General features: G+C 46.0%; 1 protein-coding gene across 4 annotated transcripts; it reads left to right on the top strand.

Annotated features, from left to right (window-relative positions):
• Nucleotides 1-4,220: 4,220 nt before the first annotated feature.
• Nucleotides 4,221-12,618, top strand: ETFBKMT (electron transfer flavoprotein subunit beta lysine methyltransferase). Of its 4 annotated transcripts, XM_072872589.1 has the most exons (6): nt 4,221-4,338; nt 6,902-6,918; nt 7,227-7,261; nt 7,400-7,678; nt 10,754-10,884; nt 11,709-12,618. In XM_072872589.1, exons 1-6 carry the CDS (start codon nt 4,221-4,223, stop codon nt 12,071-12,073), a joined length of 945 nt encoding a protein of 314 aa, XP_072728690.1. In that variant the 3' UTR covers nt 12,074-12,618. The 4 variants fall into 4 exon arrangements, with proteins under 4 accessions (XP_072728690.1, XP_072728673.1, XP_072728683.1 ...); XM_072872572.1 differs by lacking the exons at nt 4,221-4,338; nt 6,902-6,918 and adding exons at nt 4,496-4,700; nt 5,778-5,866 and having other exon boundaries at nt 7,227-7,678; XM_072872582.1 differs by lacking the exons at nt 4,221-4,338; nt 6,902-6,918 and adding an exon at nt 4,496-4,700 and having other exon boundaries at nt 7,227-7,678.
• Nucleotides 12,619-12,665: the final 47 nt, after the last annotated feature.

Here is a 12,665-nt window from a genome sequence, read left to right as displayed (position 1 = left end):
CCAGAAAGCTATTACAGATGACCACAGTAACATCACAACAGTACAAAAAGTACAACAGAGATAGTTCAGTTCATGGAAGACCGAAGGGAGCTACGAACAAAGCCCACCACAAGCTGCCCACCACCACCCCCCTTTCAGTGCACTAATACAGATAGTTGTATCACCAGAAGTGGCTGTGCCAACATGGTGGCTGCTTCCTCCTAGTTGCTACCTGTGCTGCAATCTTCTTGCTATGCAGCTAAAACCACCAGAGCACCTGTTTTTACAGGATGCATCTCTGGACATGTTAATTAGCTACAAATATGTTCATCAGGCTGGACTACTTTCTGTCTTAATTTTCCTCCACAGTGAGGTTTCACTCATGCTAGCTGATTGTCACAAAATATTGCCAGGACCTGAAACTTAGGAGCTCAAGTGTCATTATTTTAAGAAATATATGGGAGTCAAAGTCCCAGTATTTCAAGGAGACTTCAGCCATTCAAAAACAGGGCTTGAAAATATGTATCCTCTCACTTTAACATCCAAACAAGTATCCAAACAATATCCACAGAGAAGCATAAACTATCAGAGTCTGTCTGCCTTTCCAGGCTTTGTCTGTGCTACAAAAATGCTCCCATGTCTGATTGTGTGTCAACACAAGCAGCCAGCTGAGGCCAAACACACTTTAACTACACACATAGACAAAGACAAGATCAAGAATGATCTCAGAGATTATAGTTTTCAACTTCTTGGTCTTACCATCAGGGCTCTTGCAGGGACTCCTCATATCAGGAAGACTGAGTCTGCATTGGCACAAGGGTCAGATTAATACAGCTTCTCCTCATTTCATCACCTCCCCCCCCACAAAAAAACCCAACCAAACAACAACAAAAAAAAAAAAAAACAACCAAGCCACGCCTTGCAGATTCCCCTTCTTGCATCCACTGCCAGAAGGTACTTGATACCTTCATCTCTGCCAGCTGCTGCTCCTGACCTAATGCAGCTGGCGAGGCAGCAGGGAAGGTATGAAAAACACATCTAATGCTTTCAGGACATATTACAGGTAGTGTGTGATTTGTTTTGTTAGAATATCTATTCTTCAACTGTAAAAGATGTACCGTAATTCTGAAATGAGTAGGTGTGGATTGTAGCTGAAGGCACGACAGAATAATTGAATTGCCTCTCCCTTACCTAGCCAGAGCTCTCATATTCTATTTTACCTTAGCTACTAGCTAATGTGCCAGCTACATTTTGATAATGACTTGCTTCCACAGCCTCTGGGTAACCACAAATTGATCCTAATGTGCAAAACCCCTGACTGTTGATATTGAGTTGTTGGGATGCTTTTTACAAATCAACAGCGCTCTGAATCCATCCGTCTTCCCTTCTGTGAATTTCCACTGAGGTCCTTTTGTTGCAGCAAATTGCAGCAGCTGGCCTTGCAAAAAAGAGGTCTGGAAATTGGGGCTGGAGCTTTGGCTGTAACAGCTAGAAGAGAAGGAATGAACTGGAGTGATCACCTGGCTGCTGAAGCACAGGCCCTCCTTCCTTTGAGTTTAACCTTTCTATCTATGAAGATTCATGAGTTGTGGGCTTGCTAAAGTGAAGGTAGCTCCTCTCTGCCTTCCCCTTCTCTCTGTCCTTGTGCAGTTCCATTTCTTTGTTGTTAATTGGCTGAAACAAGATTTCCTCAGAGACTTGGGCAGTTGTCCCATCAGCCAGTAATCCGCGAATTCCCTTGGACACGCAGGAGTCCCTCGTGTGCTGCTCTACAACTGCATTTTGCAAGTGTTGCACTCCTCCATGATACACCAAATCAATGTTATGTTGTGATCAAAGACAGCCTTGTCCTCAGAGCAAATTCCAGCACAGTTATGGTAGTTGGCTGCACAGTATACCATACATGCAAGCAGCAGAAATTCTCAAGATGTCACCGTCTAAAGCAAAAAGCCTTTGGAAAGAAAACATTTTTTCCCACAGGGGACAGGCTTTGATATTTTGCAGCGGTAATCAGCACAAAGCATGTCCTGAAAGTCTAAGTGGTTTACCTAGACTTTCACAAGAGGGATGGCAGCTATCATTGGTATCAGAGCTTTCTTATGTCATGCTAGGAGTCTACACAATAATAACTAAATATTTATAGTTAAATAAGAAAGAGTGGGTTTCTGGTTTTAACATCCCAGCCAATGTTACTGGGAAGCAAAGACTTGACCTCTCCTTTTTCACCTAGGCAATCCCTAAGCTGGGAGCAGGCAGGGAAGATTTTTTTTTAACTGTCCCAGCGTGATGTTGGTCTGTATTAGACAGCAGTGACTTCACTGAGGTTCACGTAGCTACCGAGTAATATCATATATCAGGAGTTCAGAAAAACTAGACCTGAGAAGTTACTTGTTAAAATACCCAATCAAAGAGGCTGAAGTTCCAAGTGAAAAAGCTTTCCTGACAGATTTCTTTGTGAACCTTCTCAGGCATAAAATAAAATGTGCAAGGTAGAGGTGTATCGTCACCTGTCAGCATGCTTAAAGCTGTTACCATGTCTTACACAGCACCCTGAGCTGATGCAGATAATGATTCTGCTGTTACATTACAGAGTTCTTTATTCCTAGCGTGGTGGTGAGTATCTAGAGGGCACAAAGATCTCTGTCCTGAATTGCACATTTTATGCACAGTTTTGGGTATTATGAGTGTTTTCAATGTCTCTGTCCTTGGAGAGGACCAGCAAGAGCTGCTGAAAGACTCAAGACCTTCAAAACCTCATGGTTCCCCTAAGGGCTCCAAGAAATAATGTCCTTCTTGAGCCTAAACCACAAAGGTCCACACCTTTATATAAATTTGGGGGATCATTTCTAAGAAGACTGAGAGTGTGTCCTGCTCTACAAGAGTACAAGACATGCAAGTATCCCTGTAGCTTAACGAGTCTGTGGACTTTAGGCTCCTTCCCGTGGTGGGTGGACACCAGCTTCTGGATGGGTCCTGGCCTCCTCCCAGTGCATCGCCTCCGACCCGGCCTTTCTGCAGCTCAGCATGGAGGGGCCACCTTCTCTCAGGACACTGGGGACGACGCACGTGTAAAGAAAAGGTCCTGCTTTATAAGCAGCTTTCACACCCTGGAGAGCACATTTTAATTGTACTAAGCCATCAGATCACTAGATGGCCTCATAACCTCAGCGATTTGGGCAGATCCAGGCTTAGGCTGTGTAATCGCCAGATTTATTTTTAAAAACCTGGCACCCTGAGTGCTACAGGACTTACGATCATCACCAATGCACAAGAGCCTTTTCAAAACGCAGTGTGTGAAATTTGGGACATTTTGTCCCATAGGGAAGCTAGAGAAAACCACGTTTGTCGCTCCTGTCAGAAGCTGCTTCTGTTCCCGAAATCCCGGCAGATGGGACTGGAGAGGGGGCAGAGACCTGGTGGGAGCTGTTGGAGAGCCACTGATCAAGGCAGCACAGGGATCCCTCTGAGGAGGACAGCGGCCAGGGAAAGGGGGAGACGCAGGAGGGTTCGGGTCCTTGCCCAGCCACCGGCGAGTCGCGGTCACTGCCGGGTGGAAATGCATTTTGTGGCCTCAGAGGAAACGCCAGTGTTTGTAGGTTGTCGGGTGCTTACCTGCAGCAGAGCTGTGCCGTCGTGAGGGACAACAACAGAACAGTGCTTTAAGGGAAGACCTCTCCTCACGTCCACACCGGAGAGGGTTTGGGGAGGAGAGAAGCGAAGGGATCGTCAGAGCAGGAGAAATACTAACGGGACGGATGGGGCATGGGGAAGAGAAACAGGCAGAGGGGAAGACGGAGGTTCAGCTTGCCCGAGGAACAGAGCCGGCTCTGGAGCACTGGCTGGCCGGTCTTTCGGTGGCCAGTACCTTCAGTAGCTGTCGCTGTTACGAAGAGATCGGGAACCCTCGGTTAGGCCGCAGCACATTTGACAGTGGCCTTCATCTGATGTGCAAAGGAAGAAGAAGAAAAAAAATCTTATTTTCACTGCTGTCAGATTTGGATGTGTGTTATTACTCCTTTTCGCGTGTGGATTTTTATTAATATTTTAAAATACAGAGCTGGTTTACATTGACGGAAGTCCTTTAAAATGAAGCCGGAACAGAGCAAGCACTTGACACTGATCGGCGACCTGGATCGAGCAGAGGCGCAGGCCCAGGCCGCTGCCCCGAAGCGCTGCGGGATGGAAAAAACCAACCCCGAGCCCAGCGTCGCTACCGGGGCCTGAGCCAGGACCGAGCCCGCATGGTCCGCGGCGCTGCCACTTTAAGGGCGGGCGGGGAGCCTGGCCCTCCTCGGCCCGGCCCGGCCCGGCCCCCGAGCAGCGGGACAGGGCGGGGCCTCAGCGGCGGCGGCGGCGGCGGCGGCGGCGTCCGCGGCCGGGCGGAGCAGGTAGGTGTGGGCCGGCCGGCCCCGGCCCCGGTCCCGCCCCGGCGGAGGGCGGTGCGGCCGCGGCCGGGCGGGGATGGGGCGGGCGGCCCGTTCGGGCCTGGCGGAGCGGTGGCCGGAGCGGCTCGGCTCGACGCGGCGCGGCGCGGTGCGGCCGGGCCTGCGCGGGACGGCCCGGCCCGGCCCGGCCCAGGCGGTGGCGGTGGCGGTGGCGGTGGCGGTGGCTCCGGTGCCGGCCTTTCCTTTCCCCTTGCCCCTGCCCTGCCGGCGAGCCGCTGGCGCTGTCCGTGCCCCCGGAGGCTAGCGGCCCCTTCGCAGAGGGCTGCCCAGCCCGGGGTGACGATCTGGGGGTGTCTGGGTGGGAGCGGCGAGTGTCCGGGGGTCGCTCGTGGCGGCAGGGCTGGGTGGCAGCGGGCGATTTGCCTCCCTGGCTGCAGCGGGCAGCCTTTGGCCTTGGTTAGGTCTGGCCTCCCCGATGGGAAACGGGGGGTCGGTGTGGTTATGCTTTGAAAAGCACCTGCTGCTTTAAAAAAAAAGCTTAAATGGCACAGGAATTGGTTTTGTTGTGGGTTTTGGTTGGTTTTGGTTTTGTCCCTTTTTCCAAGTTCTACTCGCCCGCTGATTGTATTCTCAGTAAGGCCAGAAGTGTCAACACAAGGATGTCTGTCCTGACGCCTTCCTGCATTAAGCGCTTAAGCTCAGTTTGGCATTTTGAGGACGGAGCTTTTGGCAGATATTTCTCTACAGACAATTAATTTAAAAAGAGTAACCATCATGACAGGCAATGCAAAATAGACGCTACTGAATCTCAGCCCTGCTGATCTGCAGCAATTCATGGAGAAAAACCAGCATACAGCATTAACTGACAAGATTTATCTCTCTGATTGATTTCAGTTAACTTCATGCTTCCCTTAGGCAGATGGGGATTATAGAGCTCTGCCTTGAAGAAGGAAAGCATTCATTAATTACATTCATTAATTACATGGACTGTGCTGAATGGCATTCTCAAATGTGGAAAAATGCAAAACGTTCAGTCACATGTATTTATTTGTAATAAAAATACAAAGCCTTTAGCCAGTGATATAAACAAAGACTTAACTGGAGTGTCAGCCTAAACAGCACAGCCTTACGGGAGAGAAGTTCACAGCTTAACATTTCAGTAAGCGATCGAACTGAACCCACTACCTAAAGCAGAGGCCAGCACACAACAAAAATGCCACTAAACACATATGAACTTTTACTAAAGATACAGGCAAATAAAGAAAAACCAAAGGCATGAAATACAAAGTGTTAAGACTTTGTTTTATTAGCCTATTTTTCCTATTGTCCCTTTGTCTAGTTTTTTTAAGAACAACCTGCACAGCTCTCGATGGCAAAGCTGGCCACAATTCTTCTGTTGTGAAAAATTGGCAGGGGTGGGCTGAAGTTGATTTTCTTCATGCGTCATTCTGCTTTTTCATGAAAACCACTGCGGAAGAGAGAAAACAATCGCAAAATAGAGAGTGAGTTTCTCTTGTGTCTGTTCGTACTTGCAGCCTTGCTGTTGTGGTAGCGCAGGCCTTAAATGCTTCTCTGGTCATCAGCTTAGGGGGAGGTTCAAAAGCTGTGCCCTGAAGCAAGTAAGTCTGAGTTATTGAAAATAAATTAGAGAGCAAGATGAGGAAGGAAAAAAAGATATGGAAATAGTAAAAGAGGGATGAAGGAGGGGATCTGAGCAGGAAGGCAGGAAAACAGTTGCTCTCTTCAGGCCACTGCTTGGTAAGGATACTCGCAGGATCAGTGTAAGACCCAGGGTCTGCAAGAATTGGTGGATGAGGAGAGTATGGTGGTGGTGAAGTGCTGAGAGGCTCTTCTTCATTTGCCTCTCTGCTGAGTGCTGTGGCTCTCCACTCTCCATTCCCCTGATTCTTAACTGACTCTAAACTCTGATGTACCAATCTTCCATTCTCCTTTTCTTCACTGCTTGTGACCTGAAAACTGGCCTTGAGTGGTGTCAGAAGGCCTTTGAGCATGAGCTCATCCAGTCTGAATGTCTCACCTTTTAAAAACTTAATTTTTTAAAAAGTGTTGGATTCAGTTCCTCTCTCTTTAGACAGCTTGGAGCACATTTATATAGTTTCTCACAGGGAGTGGGCTACAGTGATGGAGGTCTACTTTCTTCTGCAGCTGAGAGCATCCACATGAGACTATTGCACCATAAGACTAACTGATCCTTTAAAATACAGACTGAAATGCAACAAATGGGGAGTATGCTGGTTAAGATCAGTTCTTGGGGATTATTTTTTTTTTTCCCCACTTTGGAGCTGGCAGCCTGACAAATCTGAGGGAGAAAGAGGAAGAGGAAAGTCTTTTGAGGAAATCCTTTAATTGCTTGAGTTTAAAAAGATGCTTTCATATAAAAGACTCATCACCATTATAAAACTTGTAATTAATGGCATCTCTCAAGCAATCTACCGATAACCTTTGCTATGTCCATAAGCCCTGCAATGCCAGAGCTCTACTGCAAATCTTAAGATTCAATGGAAGAACCTTAAAAGGGAGTAGCTTGCTGTGTGTATATCTTCAAGGCAGAGGGAGGGAGATGTTAAAAGGCTGCACGTTTAATTTTTAGCTCTATCAGCTGTCCTGCTAACTGGTTGTTTCTCACAGGGTATGTTTATAGCACTCTCCTGAATGGGTCTCCTGATAGCTTCTTCCTTATATACCACTGCTTTCAGACTTCAAAGGCTCTTTGGGCAGGGGCAAGGCACGCATTCGTGGTCACACAACAGCACGTCAACCTCCTCTTCCTAAAGCCCTGGTGGTGCATAGCCTTGAAGTCACTGAAGAAACATCACTTACGTAGCATTGTTCTCCTTTCAGGAATTGTCATCCATCGCTATGAAAAACCACATCCTGTGAGTTTGTTTCAAGCATTCTGCCTCATCACCTGCTGTGTTCATCAGATAAGCTGTGCTCTGAGCTCTCCTGGGGAGGGTTTGTCCTTGGGGAGACATGGCCTTCCGCGGCTGGAAGCGGCTCCTCCTCTTGGGCAGGCAGAACACCTTTGCCAAGGCTTGGAGGAGCAGGAGGGGAGGCCCCTCTCTGCGCTGGAAGCGCTGCTGCCATTGGAGTGCTGGCAAGTCTCTAGACCCTGAGGTGAGAGCGTTTTTGGAGGAGAACACAGAGGTCACCAGCAGCGGGCACCTCACACCAGAGATACGACTGCGCCTCCTCACCCCTCGCTGCAGGTTCTGGAGGGAAAAACCTGACCTGTGGCCTTACGGGGACCCGTTCTGGGCAATTTACTGGCCAGGAGGCCAAGCCCTCTCCAGGTATGCAGCATGCATCACCGAAGTTGTCCAGTCTGCTGTGGGCCAGGATGTCAGACCTGGCTCTGCTTGTAGTGATTCCTGGCAATGTGTATTTGCCTTGTATGAGAGCGCATTATCCATACTCCTCTCTGCTTATACAGAAGAGATGCGATCTCTGCTGGTTGGCAGTGAAGTTTCAGCACCTGCTGCATATAGAATACCTTAGGGCTCTTAAGTTGAAATCTGTTGTCTTCAGTGGCGATGCATGTGTTGACAACAGGGCTGAATTTGGATTTGTGGAAGGGCTGTGCAGTTGCCATCAAAACCTAGCAAGGTGTTTAATTCTGTCACTCATTGTCACTCCGAACAGCAGGATTGCTATTTTCTCGTAACACATGGGGGTTTTTTTTGTAGGAGACAGACAGGAGTGTGGATGTATGTCTGGTCTGTTGAGAAAAGTAGGTTTATGCTGATGCACTTGGAGTGCTGGTTAGCCTGAATCACTCTCCTCATTTAGGATTTCAGCAGGCTTATTGTCAAGCCTTATTGTGGCTGTCTTTTAGTCACATCAGAAGCCACATTTTTATTTTGGCCACTTACTGTCAAAATGTCTTTCACGTTCCTGGTTCCCAGGAACTAGTTAGAGTTTTTATTCTGTAAAATCAAATCTCTCACTTTGAACAGCAGAAAAAGTTAATAATTGTTACAGCAAAGAACGAGCTGTCAGACATTCCCCACATAGATGAAAGAGAAGGATCTGAATTGGGGCTTTGCTGTTTTTCTGCAAGGAAGCATAAATAGGAAGGCGTTTTTGACTAGGAAAAAGATGAGTCTTACCGTTAAATTGTGAGTTGATTAGCCTGCCATGTAGATGAACTAGAGTGCTCCTAAACATTGTGTAATTAAATTAGGTAAGGTAATCTCTACATTTTGTTATCATATGATTCATATGCCCAGATATTTGGGTAGCAATAATAATTATCTGGCATTTCACCACTTTATTGACTTCTTGTTTATGCAATTGTTTTGATGTATTGGGAATGTCAAAAATTAGCTGCATAATCTGGAAAAGTAAAAAGAAAAAGGGAGCATGAAAACGTGCTGCTTCCGTAACTGTGTTCGTTTCACAGTTGGCATTTCCACAAAATCAGGAATCTCCTATTTCAAGCTATTCCTCTTGGTGTAACCCAAGATACGTCCTTAACCCAGCATGGCAGACAGCAGTCTCCAACAGCGGTGTAATGCGCTGTGTGCGTGCCAGGGGATACAGTTGGTTCCAGCTGTCCTTAGTCACCACAATCATTAGCGGTAACTTGAGAACCACTCAGCTGGAAACAAGGCACTTGCAGCTTTAGGCCAGATCGTGCTCTACGCAAGTTACTGCTGGAAAGTAATTGCAAATCCAAGCATAGCCCCTAGAAAGGGGAAACAGAGCACTTTCTGTGGAGGTCCCATCCCTGTCCTCCACGCTTTTGGTAAACTATGGGCTGTCCTCAGAGAAGTGAAGGCCACAGGGGCAGTGTTGCCAGACAGCTGAGCTGCTGAGCCTCTGCACAAATGTCATGCCTGGGTGCCCTCAGAAAAGAGAGCATCGGTGGAGCTTCAAAGTACCAAGTAATGCTGCAACATTATGGTACCAGTGTAACCTGGGTTACAGGTAAGCTGGGTGCCAGACCTCATAGGAGAGCCAGTTTCACTCATGGGATTCATAACCACATACTCACAAGCACCAAGCTGTGCATGTCCCAGCTGTCTGGTAGGATTCCTTGTGATGAAATGTAGGACAAGAAGCATGGGATTTTAGGTCCTCCTCATGTCTCCTGGGTTCCTGATCTGGGCATTTTGTATCTTCAGTCCTGGTCTTGACCTTCCTGCTGTGGTCTCTTAATGGCTTGAACTGTTTAGTTTGAGGGTAGGTTGTCTTTTGTTCTCCTGATCTGGGCTCCTATGAATCTGTATACAGATGTGCCGAGACCTAGGTGCCATTAACACTTGACAGTCTTATTAGGCCTCCTTCTGCCATTCCTGCTGGCGCTTCTAGGCCCAGACATTTCCATCTATCCGTTTGCCATTTACACCAATCTTAACATTTCCATTACAGTTCTCTGCATTGGAACCCACCTGCAAAAGCTGTGCTTACCAGTAGCCCTGCGTGAAGAGTCAGCCATCACCCTCCATGCCAGAAGACAACACAAGTGTAGAATCCTTTCCTGTTTCTACTTGAACAGAAGTTATGGCAATTGGTAGTAAATTTATGGCAATTTGCAGTAGTTTGTCACCTAGGGCTCTTCCCGCTGTCACTTAGGGCCCTTCCCTTTGCAGAAGACTGAATTTCAAGGCAGTTGTTGAAGTTCTGAACCCTCGGTAATGGCTATATGATTCGTAGTGTTTAACAGTAACTGCTGCTTGCCTTTTGTCAGTTCTTCTCCACTGCCAGCCTAGAGGTTTTTGCTTGCCAATTCCTTTTGGCAGGTGTCAGCAACTAGATGAAGATACTCTTTCTGCTCACCGCTGCTCTATTCTCATTTTCTTATTGCTACTAAGGAACAACATTAAGCGGACTAGAAGTATTTGCATCTGTGTCTGCATGGCTCAGGAAAAGAACGAGGAGAAATTCCTCTTCTTCCAAGCAATTGCATAAGCAGTACTTTAGGGCAATGGGTAGGCCTTGTATTTTGATGGGTGTGATGTTCACTGCAAATACATCTTCATGTTTCTTCAGTCAGATTGCTTTTAATTTCTACAAATCCTTAGTTTCCTGTTTCTGATGCCAAGCATTTTAGTCACCTTGCAGTTTGTGTCCATTTATTAGATAAGCTCACCTGTCAGAGAAGGAGACGATTGAAAATGTTGCTTACTTGGCCGGACTTCTTTTTTGTTTGGGGGGTGGGAGAGAAGTAAAGGAGAAAGATGATGGTTCTTCATTTTTATATCAGCAGAGACCGATAAGGAGCTATGTACCAGCTGCACATATGGAATAGTGTTTTTAAGATACCATGCTTCATTACATGTATGACAAGAACTCTTATGCAGTGTAATGCAAAACTGAGAAATTTGCATAATCTTGTTCATTGCTTTAACAGTTTTTCTTTTCAGGTATATTTTAGATAATCCACGTGTTGTTAAAGGACGATCAGTTTTGGATCTTGGAAGTGGATGTGGAGCAACAGCAATAGCTGCTGTGATGAGTGGTGCATCGCAAGTCCTTGCTAATGACATCGACCCTAGTAAGGCTTTTTTTCCCATCTCTGTGTAAAGATATTTATTAATTTTTAAAGCACATTTAACACAGACTTTTCTTTGCTCCATTTGGGAGAAATTCAGGTTCCAAACAGAGTTCTAAGAATGCTAAAAAGATGAATCGATTTTGCCAGTATTAGAAGCTGGGTTGTACCAGCCTCTCTTGGCCCAAGTCTATCTCCACAGCTCCTTAGAATGAACAAACAGCAAAGTTTCTATCAACTCTTGCCTACACGCCATCACGGCTGGTTTGGAAGAGAACTCCAAGCGCAAGTGGCAAGTTAGCTTCTTTGTAGGACTACAGCATTTTCCTGCACTTTCATATGTTAGGGCCTAGATTTTGCCTTTTTCCCCCAGGCTTTGGTTTCCCGTAATTGACTTATGAATTCAGTTTATTTATAACTTAATTACTCATTGGTTAGGGAGGAAGGATATCCATGTATTAAGGCAGTTGGATATTCTGGTTTGATTCCGTGATTGGTTTCCATTGGTATCCATTCCAGGAATAGTTCTTCCCTGTGTCATGGTGCACTGAGGATAAAATTCCATCACTTTATGCCAGATTTTGACCCATAATGAAAACTGTGGAAGTCCCTAGATAGGATAAACAAAAATATTTAAGAGATGAAATTGGAAGATGTGTCAAAGAAATTTGTAAGGGGGCTCAATGGCAGAATCCTAAAACATAACTTTCATTTTACTTTTGTCCTGGTTTCAGCTGAGATAGAGTTAATTTTCTTACCAGCCACTATAAAGAAAATTAACTCTATCTATCTCAGCTGAAACCAGGACAACTTTGGCTTTCCTTCAGTTGCAGGAATGGCAATGATCTTGAACTGTGAACTGAACCACCTGAATCCCTTCCCCATCACCATTAAGAACATCATTAATTCAGAGGCTGGCAACTGGGACCTCATTGTTCTAGGAGATATGTTTTATGATGAACAACTTGCTGATGGTCTGCATCACTGGCTGAGGAAATTCATCAGGATACAGCAAACTGAAGTGCTGATTGGTGACCCTGGCAGGCATCAGTTTTTAAGCCACAGCATTCGCAGTCAGTTGCACAAAGTTATAGAATATTCACTTCCCGAGTATACTAGACAAGAAAACAATGGATTAACATCAAGTATCGTCTGGAGTTATCAGCCCTCAAATAGCTTAGAAAACTGTTGAAGCTGGCTTTCTAATGAATTTTGTCTCACTTGGTTGGCTTTTTTTGTAAGTATGTAAAATGAAAATGGGAATCAAACATGAACATCTGTTGATGCAAAGCAGACTACTGTACCTTCACTGTACTGATTTCAGTCATACTCACTGAGGCTTTTGCTCCATTTGAGGTAAAAACTACATGCAAACTGTATTCAAAGGGGCCTGCACTGAAGTGCAAATCCAAAGACAAGTTACATGTAAGAGTTTGCATGCTTGGTGTTTTTCAGGTATACTCATATCTTTCTCTCCGACACTATTGTGAAACATTTTGGACGTCCAGCATACCGCTGTGGGGAGAAGGCAGTGGCTGAAAGATTACTACACTGCTTTCACAGACTTTTGCAGCTTATTTACAGATAAAATTATTGCTGTCCTTCATAAAACTCTCCGCCAGATTATTAGCTCATACTATGCTCAACTTAAAGTGCCTTGCTCTTTTTCTGAATCTCTTCTGAATGTCAAAGTAACTAATTTGAAGCTCCCCCTTCTCCTCTATAATAAAAACTTACTCTTCCTTGAAGCTGCCAGAGTGATTATTTAGGAGTTGCTCACAAAG

The sequence above is a fragment of the Ciconia boyciana genome, chromosome 1, assembly GCF_034638445.1.
Source record: "Ciconia boyciana chromosome 1, ASM3463844v1, whole genome shotgun sequence".
Taxonomy (NCBI): Eukaryota; Metazoa; Chordata; class Aves; order Ciconiiformes; family Ciconiidae; genus Ciconia; species Ciconia boyciana.
The sequence above is the reverse complement of the archived record's forward strand: the minus strand, read 5'-3'. Positions and strand labels throughout refer to the sequence as shown.

Coding starts and splice junctions, on each gene's coding strand:
- ETFBKMT (XM_072872589.1), top strand. CDS start 4,221: ATGGTCCGCGGCGCTGCCACTTTAAGGGCGGGCGGGGAGCCTGGCCCT. Junction 7,262..7,399: donor GCTATGAAAAACCACATCCT/GTGAGTTTGTTT, acceptor CCTCTTGGGCAG/GCAGAACACCTTTGCCAAGG. Junction 10,885..11,708: donor TGCTAATGACATCGACCCTA/GTAAGGCTTTTT, acceptor GCTTTCCTTCAG/TTGCAGGAATGGCAATGATC.